This window comes from Bombina bombina, chromosome 5, assembly GCF_027579735.1.
Source record: "Bombina bombina isolate aBomBom1 chromosome 5, aBomBom1.pri, whole genome shotgun sequence".
Classification (NCBI taxonomy): Eukaryota; Metazoa; Chordata; class Amphibia; order Anura; family Bombinatoridae; genus Bombina; species Bombina bombina.
Genome location: NC_069503.1, coordinates 537563530 through 537580217, shown reverse-complemented (window position 1 = coordinate 537580217; position 16688 = coordinate 537563530). Strand labels below are relative to the sequence as shown.

The following is a 16688-nucleotide window of genomic DNA, read 5'->3' as shown; positions in this document are numbered from 1 at the left end:
AAAGTTTGAACAGCCCATGGTTTAGTGACATTTTATCTGTTTTTCAGGATCAAAAACAAAGGAAGAGACATGGAATACATTATACTCAAGAGACACCAAAACATTTTATAAGCAAGATCACCTATACCAATGATTATGGCATTCCTTGACCTAGTTCAAGTGGCAGCAACATAGAGCAGTACTTATAGCATCATTAAACATTATCATCTTTTCTTGTAACATGCAGATAATAAACTGTGGGGTAGTTCAGGTCATTCCAACCTGTTGCCTGCGTGAGGAGGTATAACACCATTCATGATTGATGTTAATGCAACCTAATTCCATTAAGGGGACAAGAAACTCAAAAAAATTATTTCATAAATCACGATTTAAAAAAAAAAAAAAAGTTTCTAATTTGCTTCCATTATCAAATTTACTTGTTCTCTTGGTATCCTTGGAAGCAGGTAGGTACGTTTTGGAGTGTGCACATGTCTAGAGCACTATATGGCAGCAGTTTTTCAAGAATGTTATACCTATGCATTAGACTGCAGCAGTGTTTGCTGCCAAATAGTCCTCTAAACACTAGCACACTACCTACCTATATATGCTCTTCACCAAAAAATAACATAAGAATGAAGCAAATTTGATAACAGAAGTACATTTTTTAAAAAATATATGCTCTATAATTGGGGTTTCATGTCCCTTTAACAGTGTTTTATGCAACATTATATAACAAGAGCTGTTTTTATGCATCTATTGATGAGGAGGCAATGAAGATACTAGATGTGAAAAAGCAGCTAAGGATTGGTGTTTATAGATGAGAGTAAGTAGCAAAGTCTCTTAATGCTCTTAAAGGGACATGGAACCCAAAAATGTTCTTTCATGATTCAGATAGAGCATACTTTCTAACTAACTTCTATTTTCAAATTTGCTTCTTTCTCTTGGTAACCTTTGTTAAAAAGCATAGCTAGGGAGGCTTAAGAGCTTGAAGATAGCTGCTCATTGATGCCTATTTTCATTGGCTTCACAATGTATTCAGCTAGCGCCCAGTAGTGCATTTCTGCTTTTTCAACAAAAGGATACCAAGAGAATGAAGCAATATTGATAACAGAAGTAAATTGGAAAGTTGTTTAAAAATGTGTGCTCTATCCGAATCATGAAAGAATTTTTTTTTTCGGTTTCATGTCCTTTTAAAGGGTTATACAAAAGTTGGTGCTGATCCAATACATAAATAGATAGTAATAAATATGATGCACGTACCATAACATCTTGTAATGTTTGCTGTACCAAAAAAGCATTTGTCATCATATGGCTCCTCAGCTGTGTGTTCTGCAGTAGCAGGCGAAGCAATTGGGCGATAACCGGCAACTCTTCTTGACAGGCTCTGCTAACCTGAAGACTTTGCAACATCAGTTTCAGCACATTCGGAAGCATCGATAACAAAGAAATACACGCTCCCCAAAGTGTGTCCCTAAAACACAAACGTAGTTATCAACATCGTCTACAGAAAACAAATACTTTTCATTAACATGGTTTCACTGCCTGTAAGTTAAAGGGACACTAAATCCAATTTTTTTCTTTCATGATTCTGATAGAGCATGTAATTTTAAGCAACTTTCTTATTTACTCCTATTATCAATTTGTCTTCATTCGCTTGCGATCTTTATTTAAAAGGTAGGAATGTGATACATAGGAGCTGGACCATTTTTGGTTGAGAACCTGGGTTATGCTTGCTTACTGGTGGGTAGATGTCAGCCTCCGATAGGCAAGCGCTATCCATGGTGCTGAACCTAAAATGAGCTGGCTGTTAAGATTTACATTCCTGCTTTTAAAATAAAGATAGCAAGAGAACGAAGAAAAATTGATAAAATTTCATGCTCTATCTAAATGACAAAAGAAAAATTTGTGGTTCAGTAAACAAAACAAACATACACACAAATAAAAGGAATAAAACATACCTAGAAACTAGGCACTCTTGTCAAAGCTTTGCTCTCTGACAATGCCGTTTCTCTATTTAAACATTTTCATGCACTGTCTCTTTATTTACAGGAACATTAAACAGTTACATTAATATGTCACCTTTTTAAATACGTAGTAGGATATTCCATAAATGCAGCCATCTTTAGCAGGTGTAGTAAAATAAGTTTGCATTGTACTTTCATTGTTTATTTGTCCCAATTTAAAGGGGCACAAAACCCAGCCTTAACATGCAACAATGCATTTCTGGGAGCTAGCTGAGCACATAGGGTCAGGGAAATAAAAGTGCAGCCACCAATCAGCAGCTAGCACCCAATAGTGTTTTGCTGCTTATGAGCCTACCTAGCTATGCTTTGCAACAATGGATACTATAAAAATGAAGCAAAGTAGATAATAGAAGTAACTGAAAAAGTTGTTTAACCCTTTCGCTGCTTAGCTATTTTCTCACCCCAGTTTAGAGCCAATTTTGAGCTTTTTTTGCTACCTACATTTAAACACTACTATAAGTCATATTTCAGCGAGTGACCCACGCAAATTAAATCTTTTTTAGCAGGTCCAGCAGATTCAGAATATACCATTATTATATTTATATTTCAGGACATGTGAGATAACTGCGTCAAAAACTGTACTAAAAAAAAAAAAGCAGTAGTTACAATTGTATGCTCTATCTGAATCACAAAATAAACATTTTGGGTTGAATTTTATCTCTGAAATTTGCCACTTTTTCAGTAGTAATAGCATAGGTGTCGAATACTTTTTACTCAGTGAACACTGCAGTAAAGTTTCTCATCTATAGCCGTCTCTTAATGGCCACAGGAAAGGAGAAACGAGTTTCGTGGTCCCCTCACTGGAAAACAATCCAAATTTTGCGAACAACGGTTTTAAAATTATTTTTAAAACATTTAATTTGTACACAGATTATTTGCACTATAATGAATACATATTATTATATTTACTTCACAGTCTTTATGTTTAAGACATTACTTTGATCTCCCTAGGATGTTTGAATAATAGGGACTTATTTAAAATATGCACTTTAATGTATGTGCTTTTTTTATTCAAACATTTCCTAGTCCTGCAGCCTTCATCTGCCCCACTCCCAACTGCACATTTTTTTTTTAAAATTAAAACAAAAGTCAGCGTGCCATACAATCAATCAGACGCCATATTATCTGAACCTTTATTCTCATAGGAAGCACATTCCCTAGAGTGCGTTTCCTCAGAGGAGAGAAACACTGTACACGTGCAAGAGCTTTTGAAGCAAAAAAGCACTAGGGATCAAATTGTCATAAAATAATAGCTCAGAGACTATGGGTTCTGACTGGCTGTTGTGGCCCAAGTCTATTTAAAAATAGACAAACTGGAGACTTAAGAGCATGAAAAGTTTAATTGTTTAATGTTTAGTTAAAGGGACAGTCAAGTCCAAAAAAAAGTTCATGATTTAAATAGGGCATGTCATTTTAATCAACTTCCCAATTTACTTTTATCACCAATTTTGCTTTGTCCTCTTGGTATTCTTAGTTGAAAGCTAAACCTAGGAGGTTCATATGCTAATTTCTTAGACCTTGAAGACTGCCTCTAATCTGAATGCATTTTGACCACTAGAGGGCATTAGTTCATGTGTTTCATATAGATAACATTGAGCTCATGCATGTGAAGTGACCTAGGAGTGAGCACTGATTGGCTAAACTGCACGTCTGTCAAAAGAACTGAAGTAAGTAGGCAGTCAGCAGAACCTTAGATACAAGGTAATTACAGAGGTAAAACATGTATTATTATAACTGTGTTGGTTATGCAAAATTGGGGAATGGGTAATAAAGGTATTATCTTTCTTTTTAACCAACAAAAATTCTGGTGTTGACTGTCCCTTTAATGCATATTTTAATCTCCAAAGTTCTTTCAACTCTTTAAAAGGAATAGTAATTTTATGGCATGACAAACCAATGTATCGGGTCGCCCATGGCACCTTAAGAATATTGTGTATGGATTTGGAGCCCTAAAGCAACTGAGGTGTAGTAAAAATGGGTGGAGATCATGGTGCGTGGCATAAGACACACAGTCATATTTGCATTTTAATTATATTCACCATTAAAGGGACATGAAACCCACATTTTTTCCTTTCATGATTTAGAAAGAGCATGCCATTTTAAACAACTTTCTAATTTACTTTTATTACCTAATTTGCTTCATTCTCTTGATACCCTTCGCTGAAAAGCATATCTAGATAGGCTCAGTAGATGCTTATTGGTGGCTGCACATAAATGCCTGGTGTGATTGGCTCACCCATGTGCATTGCTATTTCTTCAACAACTGATATCTAAAGAATTAAGCAAATTAGATAATAGAAGTAAATTGGAATGTAGTTTAAAATTGTATTCTCTACCTGAATCATAAAAGAAATATTTTGGGTTTAGTGTCCCTTTAATGTCACATACTTATTTTTTCATTCATTATTTTATAAACCATATTAAAAAATGTAATCTCAATTCTATTTAAAACAAAATCATACAAAATGAAAAGTGTTTGGCATTCATGACTAACATGGTTACCTTTTTTGAACATGATCAGTATCCTCTTTGTCTATAGTGAGCAGGAAATTGAAGACACTGTAGCATACAGAAGCCAATAATTTGTATAGACTCTCATTAAGAATGCAGCTTTGGTCGAAAAGAACACTGATGGCGTATAAAACAGACCCAGCGGCGCTATCCGGTATTATAACCAATCTGGCCTGTGAAAGACGGTAATCATAATGAGTAAATGTAGTCAACTAATATAAGTAAAGCGGCATAAAACTCAAGCACTTTCATAAATATAAAACCTCTTACATGAAACCCAAAAATGTTCTTTCATGATTTAGGTAGAATGTACAATTTAAACAGCTTTCCAGTTGACTTCCATTATCAAATTTGTTTCATTCTCTTGGTATCATTTGTTGAAGGAACAGGAACAGCAATGGACTAATGGTTTCTAACTGAACACAAGGGTGAGACAATGACAATCAGTATATATATATATATATATATATATATATATATATATATATATATATATATATATATATACACACACACACACACACACACAGACACCAATCAGCAGCTAGAACCTAGGTATTTGCTGCTCCTGAGCTTACCTAGATAAACCTTTCAGCAAAGGATAACAAGAGAAGGAATCGAGTAAATTGGAAAGTTGTTTAAAATTGCATGTTCTATCTAACTCATAAAGGTCTAATTATGACTTTACTGTCCCTTTAAGTCTATGATGTACGAGACAGAACCAACAACACAATAATATAGCATGGGTTTAAATAGATTTTAACTGATGCTCTCACACATTTCTTTAACTGTAAGATGATAATATCACTTTTCTGTATGGAAAGGAAAATCACAACATTTTGTGACCTACTAGTCAGCACGTAAAGTGCCGTTCTGTTGAATTTGAACTGTAAAGAAAGCACATTTCAAATTAAAGGGAGATAAAACATTTTTCATGATTCAGATACAGCATACATTTGTAAACAACTCTTTCCAATTTATTTCTATGATTAATTGTGTTTCATTGTCTTGGCCAAAGGGATTGTTTTAAAGGCATAGTTTACCTTGGAATCTGTGCACCTCATTATGGGGAGTTCACTAATATGTTTTTGTTATGGGAGACACTTACTTTGTTGAGCAAATGCTCAATAAATAAGTTGATTCCTCCTCTCTATGATGGAGAGCGTTTTTTTTAGAATTGGATCCATATCTCTGTCTATAGCTATTGATCTATCTTTTTTTAAATGGATATTTATTTATATATTTATTGTTATAAATAAGTCTAATAAGGATTTACCAAATTTCAACTCAAAGCTTAAAATAAGAAACATCAGTTGACAAAGAGACAACACAATATAATTTCTAATCAAAAGAATAGAGAATAAAATGTATTACCAAATATTTTGCAACAGCATTCTGGAGGATATCAAAGCACTGGCTCCTTGCTCGTACTGAAGACAAACTGTGGCACACTGCCTGTTAAACAATAAAGATATAAAACCAAAGTTATAAAAAAAGCAGTTCTAAAACCTTTAAAAGTATATAATCTACCAATTATATGAAAACATGTTTAAGTTTATACAAGGAATATTAATAGAAAAAATGGTATTAGCTAATATTTCAAGTTAAAGGGACACTAAACCCAATTTTTTTATTTCATTATTCTGATAGAGCTTGCAATTTTAAGCAACTTTGTAATGTACTCCCATTACCCATTTTTCTTCGTTCTCTTGCTATCTTTATTTAAAAAGCAGGAATGTGAAGCTTAGTAGCTGGCCCATTTTTGGTTCAGAACCTGGGTTTATACTTGCTTATTGGTTTGCTAAATGTAGCCACCAATAAGCATGCGCTTTCCAGGGTGCTGAACCTAAAATGGGCCGGCTCCTAAGCATCACATGCCTTCTTTTTAAATAAAGATAGTAAGAGAACGAAGAAATTGATAATAGGAGTAAATTACAAAGTTGCTTAAAATGGCTCTATTTGAATCATGAAATAAAAAACGAACGAAAAGAACTTACCTGATAAATTCATTTCTTTCATAGTGGCAAGAGTCCATGAGCTAGTGACGTATGGGATATACATTCCTACCAGGAGGGGGCAAAGTTTCCCAAACCTCAAAATACCTATAAATACACCTCCCACCACACACACACACCTCAGTTTAACGTTTAGCCAAGTAGCGAGGTGTAAAAAGGAGTAGAAAAGCATACAAAAAGAGGAACTGAAAAAAAATTTGCTTTTATACAAAAAAATTCATAACCACCAAAAAATGGGTGGGTCTCATGGACTCTTGTCACTATGAAAGAAATTAATTTATCAGGTAAGTTCTTACATAAATTATGTTTTCTTTCATGTCCATGAGCTAGTGACGTATGGGATATAATACCCAAGATGTTGAAATCCAGAGTCACTAGAGAGGGAGCTATAAAATAAAAAACATAATTTATGTAAGAACTTACCTGATAAATTCATTTCTTTCATATTAGCAAGAGTCCATGAGCTAGTGACGTATGGGATATACATTCCTACCAGGAGGGGCAAAGTTTCCCAAACCTCAAAATGCCTATAAATTCACCCCTCACCACACCCACAATTCAGTTTAACGAATAGCCAAGAAGTGGGGTGATAAGAAAAAAAGTGCGAAAGCATATAAAATAAGGAATTGGAATAATTGTGCTTTATACAAAAAAATCATAACCACCACAAAAAAGGGCGGGCCTCATGGACTCTTGCTAATATGAAAGAAATTAATTTATCAGGTAAGTTCTTACATAAATTATGTTTTCTTTCATGTAATTAGCAAGTCCATGAGCTAGTGACGTATGGGATAATGATTACCCAAGATGTGGATCTTTCCACGCAAGAGTCACTAGAGAGGGAGGGATAAAATAAAGACAGCCAATTCCTGCTGAAAATAATCCACACCCAAAATAAAGTTTAATGAAAAACATAAACAGAAGATTCAAACTGAAACCGCTGCCTGAAGTACTTTTCTACCAAAAACTGCTTCAGAAGAAGAAAATACATCAAAATGGTAGAATTTAGTAAAAGTATGCAAAGAGGACCAAGTTGCTGCTTTGCAAATCTGATCAATCGAAGCTTCATTCCTAAACGCCCAGGAAGTAGAAACTGACCTAGTAGAATGAGCTGTAATCCTTTGAGGCGGAGTTTTACCCGACTCGACATAGGCATGATGAATTAAAGATTTCAACCAAGATGCCAAAGAAATGGCAGAAGCTTTCTGGCCTTTTCTAGAACCGGAAAAGATAACAAATAGACTAGAAGTCTTTCGGAAAGACTTAGTAGCTTCAACATAATATTTCAAAGCTCTAACAACATCCAAAGAATGCAAAGATTTCTCCTTAGAATTCTTAGGATTAGGACATAATGAAGGAACCACAATTTCCCTACTAATGTTGTTGGAATTCACAACTTTAGGTAAAAATTCAAAAGAAGTTCGCAACATCGCCTTATCCTGATGAAAAATCAGAAAAGGAGACTCACAAGAAAGAGCAGATAATTCAGAGACTCTTCTGGCAGAAGAGATCGCCAAAAGGAACAAAACTTTCCAAGAAAGTAATTTAATGTCCAATGAATGCATAGGTTCAAACGGAGGAGCTTGAAGAGCCCTCAGAACCAAATTCAAACTCCAAGGAGGAGAAATTGATTTAATGACAGGTTTTATACGAACCAAAGCTTGTACAAAACAATGAATATCAGGAAGATTAGCAATCTTTCTGTGAAAAAGAACAGAAAGATCAGAGATTTGTCCTTTCAAAGAACTTGCAGATAAACCTTTATCTAAACCATCCTGAAGAAACTGTAAAATTCTCGGAATTCTAAAAGAATGCCAAGAAAAATGATGAGAAAGACACCAAGAAATATAAGTCTTCCAGACTCTATAATATATCTCTCTGGATACAGATTTACGAGCCTGTAACATAGTAGTAATCACAGAGTCAGAGAAACCTCTCTGACCAAGAATCAAGTGTTCAATCTCCATACCTTTAAATTTAAGGATTTGAGATCCTGATGGAAAAAAGGACCTTGCGACAGAAGGTCTGGTCTTAGCGGAAGAGTCCACGGATGGCAAGAGGCCATCCGGACAAGATCCGCATACCAAAACCTGTGAGGCCATGCCGGAGCTACCAGCAGAACAAACGAGCATTCCTTCAGAATCTTGGAGATTACTCTTGGAAGAAGAACTAGAGGCGGAAAGATATAGGCAGGATGATACTTCCAAGGAAGTGATAATGCATCCACTGCTTCCGCCTGAGGATCCCGGGATCTGGACAGATACCTGGGAAGTTTCTTGTTTAGATGAGACGCCATCAGATCTATTTCTGGAAGCTCCCACATTTGAACAATCTGAAGAAATACCTCTGGGTGAAGAGAACATTCGCCCGGATGCAACGTTTGGCGACTGAGATAATCCGCTTCCCAATTGTCTATACCTGGGATATGAACCGCAGAGATTAGACAGGAGCTGGATTCCGCCCAAACCAAAATTCGAGATACTTCTTTCATAGCCAGAGGACTGTGAGTCCCTCCTTGATGATTGATGTATGCCACAGTTGTGACATTGTCTGTCTGAAAACAAATGAACGATTCTCTCTTCAGAAGAGGCCAAGACTGAAGAGCTCTGAAAATTGCACGGAGTTCCAAAATATTGATCGGTAATCTCACCTCCTGAGATTCCCAAACTCCTTGTGCCGTCAGAGATCCCCACACAGCTCCCCAACCTGTGAGACTTGCATCTGTTGAAATTACAGTCCAGGTCGGAAGCACAAAAGAAGCCCCCTGAATTAAACGATGGTGATCTGTCCACCACGTTAGAGAGTGTCGTACAATCGGTTTTAAAGATATTAATTGAGATATCTTTGTGTAATCCCTGCACCATTGATTCAGCATACAGAGCTGAAGAGGTCGCATGTGAAAACGAGCAAAGGGGATCGCGTCCGATGCAGCATTCATAAGACCTAGAATTTCCATGCATAAGGCTACCGAAGGGAATGATTGTGACTGAAGGTTTCGACAAGCTGAAATCAATTTTAGACGTCTCTTGTCTGTCAAAGACAGAGTCATGGACACTGAATCTATCTGGAAACCCAGAAAAGTTACCCTTGTCTGAGGAATCAATGAACTTTTTGGTGAATTGATCCTCCAACCATGATCTTGAAGAAACAACACAAGTCGATTCGTATGAGATTCTGCTAAATGTAAAGACTGAGCAAGTACCAAGATATCGTCCAAATAAGGAAATACCACAATACCCTGTTCTCTGATTACAGACAGAAGGGCACCGAGAACCTTTGTAAAAATTCTTGGAGCTGTAGCTAGGCCAAACGGCAGAGCCACAAACTGGTAATGCTTGTCCAGAAAAGAGAATCTCAGGAACTGATAATGATCTGGATGAATCGGAATATGCAGATATGCATCCTGTAAATCTATCGTGGACATATAATGCCCTTGCTGAACAAAAGGCAAGATAGTCCTTACAGTTACCATTTTGAACGTTGGTATCCTTACATAACGATTCAATATTTTTAGATCCAGAACTGGTCTGAAGGAATTCTCCTTCTTTGGTACAATGAAGAGATTTGAATAAAACCCCATCCCCTGTTCCAGAACTGGAACTGGCATAATTACTCCAGCCAACTCTAGATCTGAAACACAATTCAGAAATGCTTGAGCTTTCACTGGATTTACTGGGACACGGGAAAGAAAAAATCTCTTTGCAGGAGGTCTCATCTTGAAACCAATTCTGTACCCTTCTGAAACAATGTTCTGAATCCAAAGATTGTGAACAGAATTGATCCAAATTTCTTTGAAAAAACGTAACCTGCCAGCTGAGCTGGAATGAGGGCCGCACCTTCATGTGGACTTAGAAGCTGGCTTTGCTTTTCTAGAAGGCTTGGATTTATTCCAGACTGGAGATGGTTTCCAAACTGAAACTGCTCCTGAAGATGAAGGATCAGGCTTTTGTTCTTTGTTGAAACGAAAGGAACGAAAACGATTATTAGCCCTGTTTTTACCCTTAGATTTTTTATCCTGTGGTAAAAAAGTTCCTTTCCCACCAGTAACAGTTGAGATAATAGAATCCAACTGAGAACCAAATAATTTGTTACCCTGGAAAGAAATGGAAAGTAGAGTCGATTTAGAAGCCATATCAGCATTCCAAGTTTTAAGCCATAAAGCTCTTCTAGCTAAAATAGCTAGAGACATAAACCTGACATCAACTCTGATAATATCAAAAATGGCATCACAGATAAAATTATTAGCATGTTGAAGAAAAATAATAATATTATGACAATCATGATCTGTTACTTGTTGCGCTAAAGTTTCCAACCAAAAAGTTGAAGCTGCAGCAACATCAGCCAATGATATAGCAGGTCTAAGAAGATTACCTGAACACAGATAAGCTTTTCTTGGAAAGGATTCAATTTTCCTATCTAAAGGATCCTTAAACGAAGTACCATCTGACGTAGGAATAGTAGTACGTTTAGCAAGGGTAGAAATAGCCCCATCAACTCTAGGGATTTTGTCCCAAAATTCTAATCTGTCAGACGGCACAGGATATAATTGCTTAAAACGTTTAGAAGGAGTAAATGAATTACCCAATTTATCCCATTCTCTGGAAATTACTTCAGAAATAGCATTAGGAACAGGAAAAACTTCTGGAATAACCACAGGAGATTTAAAGACCTTATCTAAACGTTTAGAATTAGTATCAAGAGGACCAGAATCCTCAATTTCTAAAGCAATTAGTACTTCTTTAAGTAAAGAACGAATAAATTCCATTTTAAATAAATATGAAGATTTATCAGCATCAATCTCTGAGACAGAATCCTCTGAACCAGAAGAGTCATCAGAATGATGATGTTCATTTAAAAATTCATCTGTATAAAGAGAAGTTTTAAAAGATTTTTTATGTTTACTAGAAGGAGGAATAACAGACATAGCCTTCTTGATGGATTCAGAAACAAAATCTCTTATGTTATCAGGAACATTCTGAACCTTAGATGTTGATGGAACTGCAACAGGTAAAGGTACATTACTAAAGGAAATATTATCTGCATTAACAAGTTTGTCATGACAATTAATACAAACAACAGCTGGAGGAATAGCTACCAAAAGTTTACAGCAGATACACTTAGCTTTGGTAGTTCCAGCACTAGACAGCGATTTTCCTGAAGTATCTTCTGACTCGGATGCAACGTGAGACATCTTGCAATATGTAAGAGAAAAAACAACATATAAAGCAAAATAGATCAAATTCCTTAAATGACAGTTTCAGGAATGGGAAAAAAATGCCAATGAACAAGCTTCTAGCAACCAGAAGCAAAGAAAAAATGAACTTAAATAATGTGGAGACAAAAGCGACGCCCATATTTTTTAGCGCCAAATAAGATGTCCACATTATTTGGCGCCTAAATGCTTTTTGGCGCCAAAAATGACGCCACATCCGGAACGCCGACATTTTTGGCGCAAAAGAACGTCAAAAATGACGCAACTTCCGGCGACACGTATGACGCTGAAAACAGAAAAGATTTTTTGCGCCAAAAAAGTCAGCGCCAAGAATGACGCAATAAAATGAAGCATTTTCAGCCCCTGCGAGCCTAACAGCCCACAGGGAAAAAGTCAAATTTTGAAGGTAAGAAAAAATAATTGATTCAAGTGCATTATCCCAAATATGAAACTGACTGTCTGAAAATAAGGAATGTTGAACATCCTGAGACAAGGCAAATAAATGTTTGAATACATATATTTAGAACTTTATAAACAAAGTGCCCAACCATAGCTTAGAGTGTCACAGAAAATAAGACTTACTTACCCCAGGACACTCATCTACATGTTTGTAGAAAGCCAAACCAGTACTGAAACGAAAATCAGCAGAGGTAATGGTATATATATATGAGTATATCGTCGATCTGAAAAAGGGAGGTAAGAGATGAATCTCTACGACCGATAACAGAGAACCTATGAAATAGACCCCGTAGAAGGAGATCACTGCATTCAAAATAGGCAATACTCTCCTCACATCCCTCTGACATTCACTGCACGCTGAGAGGAAAACCGGGCTCCAACCTGCGCATATCAACGTAGAATCTAGCACAAACTTACTTCACCACCTCCATAGGAGGCAAAGTTTGTAAAACTGAATTGTGGGTGTGGTGAGGGGTGTATTTATAGGCATTTTGAGGTTTGGGAAACTTTGCCCCTCCTGGTAGGAATGTATATCCCATACGTCACTAGCTCATGGACTCTTGCTAATTACATGAAAGAAACAGCTATTTCCGCTGAAAAAAATGAAACCCAAAAAAAGTGATTGGCAATTTTCAGCAATGAGTGCCTGGTTTTTAAAAATACTTTTAAAAACAGGGGCACTTTCATTTATGAAAATTTACATTGTACCGGATTTGTAGAAATACTTACCTTTTACTTCTGCAAAGCCGGATCGCCGATCCCAGCCTCAGTTCCTCTGTACGGACGTCAGAAATGACAAAACAGGCTTCCTTCAATCATGGCTTGCAGCACCCCAGAGCGTCCATCTCGTGATGTCCGGCTGTGATTGGAGGAAGCCAGTTTCATCATTGCTGTGGTTGTACAGCAGGAAGGAGGAGGCAGGGATATTTCTACAAATCCGGTGCAATGTAAACTTTCATCAATGAAAGTGCCCCTGTTTTTAATTTTTTTTTTAAAAACCGGGCACTCATTGCTGAAAATTGACATTCACCTTAAATTTAAAAAAAAACTCAAATTGTAGGCAAAGGAATCAAACTGAGAGACTTTCCTACCAAAGACTGCTTCTGAAGAAGCAAATACATAAAAATTATAAAATTTAGTAAATGTATGCAAAAACCACCAAGATGCTGCTTTGCAAATCTGATAAACTGAAGCTCCATTCTTGAAAGCACAAGAATTGGCAACTGATCTAGTAGAATGAGCTGTAATTCTTTGAGGCGGAGACTGTCCCGCCTCCAAATAAGCCTTGTGAATCAAAAGTTTTAACCAAGATGCCAAAGAAATGGCAGATGCTTTCTGACCTTTCCTGGAACCAGAGAAAATAACAAATAAACTAGAAATCTTACTGAAATCCTTGGTAGCCTCAATATAGTATTTCAAAGCTCTTACCACATCCAAAAAATGTAGAGATCTCTCAAGAGAATTCTTAGGATTAGGACACAAGGAAGGAACAACAATTTCCCTACTAATATTGTTAGAATTCACAACCTTAGGTAAAAATCTAAACGAAGTCCGCAAAACCGCTATAAAAGTAGTTTAATATCCAAAGAATGCATAGGCTCAAAAGGAGGAGCCTGCAAAATCCTTAAAACCAAATTAAGACTCCAAGGCGGAGAAATAAACTTAATAACAGGTTTGATGCGAACCAAAGCCTGAACAAAATAGTGAATATCAGGAAGTTTAGCAATCTTTCTATGAAATAAAACAGAAAGAGCAGAGATTTGTCCCTTCAAAGTATTTGAAGGCAAACCCATATCCAAAGCATACTGAAGAAACTATAAAATCCGAGGAATTCTAAAAGAATGCCAAGAAAAATTATGAGAGGAGCACCATGAAATATATAGGTTTTCCAAACCCGATAATAAATCTTCCTTGAAACAGATTTACGAGCCTGTAACATAGTGTTAATCCCTGAGTCAGAGAAACCTCTATGACTAAGAACTAAGCGTTCAATTTCCTTCAAATTTTGAGATTTGAGATCTTGATGGGAAAACGGCCCTTGAGACAGAAGGTCTGACCTTAAAGGAAGTGGCCAAGGCTGGCAACTGGACATCTGGACAAGATCCGCAGCATACCAGAACCTGTGAGACCATGCTGTGCTATCAGAAACACATGAGATTGCTCCATTATGATCTCCTTGGAAGAAGAACTAGAGGCGGAAAAAGGTAAGCAGGTTGGTAAAACCAAGGAACTGCTAAAGCATCCACCACCTCTGCCTGAGGATCCTTGGATCTGGAAAGATATCTGGGAAGTTTCTTGTTCAAACGAGAGGCCATCAAATCTATTTCTGGAAGACCCCACATTTCTACAATCTGATGAAACACATCTGGGTGGAGAGACCACTCCCCCGGATGCAAAGTCTGACGACTGAGATAATCCGCTTCCCAATTGTCTACACCTGGAATATGAATCACAGAAATTAGACAAGAGTTGGACTCCGCCCAAGAAAGTATCCGAGATACTACTTTCATTGCTAAAGAGCTGCGAGTCCCTCCCGAATGATTGACATATGCCAGTTGTGATATTGTCTGTCTGAAAACGAATGAAAAGTTCTTTCTTTAACAGAGGCCAAGCCTGAAGAGCTCTAAAGATAGCACGGAGTTCTAATATATTGATTGGTAACCTCGCCTCTTGAGGTTTCCAAACTCCTTGTGCAGTCAGAAACCCCCAGACAGCTCCCCAACCTGTAAGACTTGCATCCATTGAGATCACAGTCCAGAAAGGACGAACAAAAGAGGCCCCTTGAACAATCCGATGATGGTCCAACCACCATGACAGAGAGAGTTGAATGTTGGGATTTAAGTATATCAGTTGTGATATCCGAGTAGAATCCCTGCACCATTGATTCAGCATGCAAAGCTGCAGAGGTATCATATGAAAACGAGCAAAGGGGATCGCGTTTGATGCTGCAGTCAAAAGACCTAGAACTTCCATGCACACATAGCCACTGAAGGGAACGATCGAGACTGAAGGTTTAGACAAGCTAAAACCAATTTAATTTGCCTCTTGTCTGTTAAAGACAAAGTCATGGACACTAAATCTATCTGGAAACCTAAAAAGGTGACCCTTGTCTGAGGAATCAAGAAACTCTTTTGTAAATTGATCCACCAACCATGCCTTTGAAGAAACAACACTAGTTGTTTCGTGTGAAATTCTGCTAAATGAAAAGACTGAGCTAGTACCAATATATCATTCAAATAAGGAAAGACCGCAATACCCTGCTCTCTGAATACAGATAGAAGGGCACAGAGAACCTTCAAAAAGATTCTTGGAGCTGTTGCTAGGCCAAATGGAAGAGCAACAAACTGGTAATGCTGGTCTAGAAAAGAGAATCTTAGAAACCGATAATGGTCTGGATGAATTGGAATATGAAGATAAGCATCCTGTAAGTGTATTGTGGACATAAAATGCCCTTGCTGAACAAAAGGCAGAGTAGTCCTTATAGTAACCATCTTGAAAGTTGGGACTCTTACAAAATGATTTAAAAGTTTCAGATCCAGAACTATTCTGAAAGAATTCTCTTTCTTTGGGACAATGAATAGATTTTAATAGAGCCCCAAACCCTGTTCCTGTAGAGGAACTGGAACAATCACCCCTGAAAGCTCTAGATCTGTAACACAATTCACAAAAGCCCGAGCCTTCACAGGATTGGATGGAAAACGAGAAAGAAAGAATCTTCTCATGGGAGGTCTCATTCTCAAACCTATTCGATACCTTTGAGACACAATATCCTGAATCCACTGATTCTGAAAGGAACCTGACCAAATTTTCTGAAATAATTTCAATCTGCCCCCCACCACCTGAACTGGATTACGGGCCGCACCTTCATGCAGTTTTGGGGGCTGGATTTGTTTTTTTATAAGGCTTGGTTTTATTCCAATTTGAAGATGGTCTCCAATTGGAACCAGAGGCCTTAGGGGAAGGAGTCGACTTTTGTTCCTTATTCTGATGAAAGGAACGAAAACGGTTAGGAGCCTTAAATTTACCTTTAGACTTTTTATCTTGAGGTAAAAAAACTCCTTTCCCCCAGTAATAGTGGAAATAATAGAATCCAATTGAGAACCAAATAAATCCTTACCCTGGAAAGATAGAGATAATCTAGATTTAGACACCATGTCAGCATTTCAAGATTTAAGCCATAAAGCTCTTCTGGCTAAAATAGCTAAAGACATAGATTTAACATCGATCTTAATGTCAAATATAGCATCACAAATGAAATAATTAGCATGTTGAAGCAGAAGAATAATGCTAGATAAATCATGATCTTCTACCTGACGAGCTAAACTGTCCAACCAAAAGGTTGAAGCAGCAGCCACATCAGCCATAGAAATGGCAGATCTAAGAATATAACCAGAATGTAAATAATCTTTTCTTAGATAAGATTCAATATTTCTATCTAAAGGATCCTTAAAAGAAGTACTATCTTCCATAGGAAAAGTAGTACATTTG

At 37.0% G+C, this 16688-nt stretch overlaps 1 protein-coding gene across 1 annotated transcript in view; it reads right to left on the bottom strand.

Annotated features, from left to right (window-relative positions):
- The window catches only part of TEX10 (testis expressed 10), a 266721-nt gene that overhangs the window by 22518 nt on the left and 227515 nt on the right, over positions 1-16688 (bottom strand). The window contains exons 11-13 of the mRNA XM_053714474.1: positions 5889-5969; positions 4506-4687; positions 1240-1450 (exon numbers count right to left, since the gene is read on the bottom strand). Coding sequence (XP_053570449.1) covers positions 1240-1450; positions 4506-4687; positions 5889-5969 — 474 coding nt within the window. The remainder of the gene's footprint in view (positions 1-1239; positions 1451-4505; positions 4688-5888; positions 5970-16688) is intronic.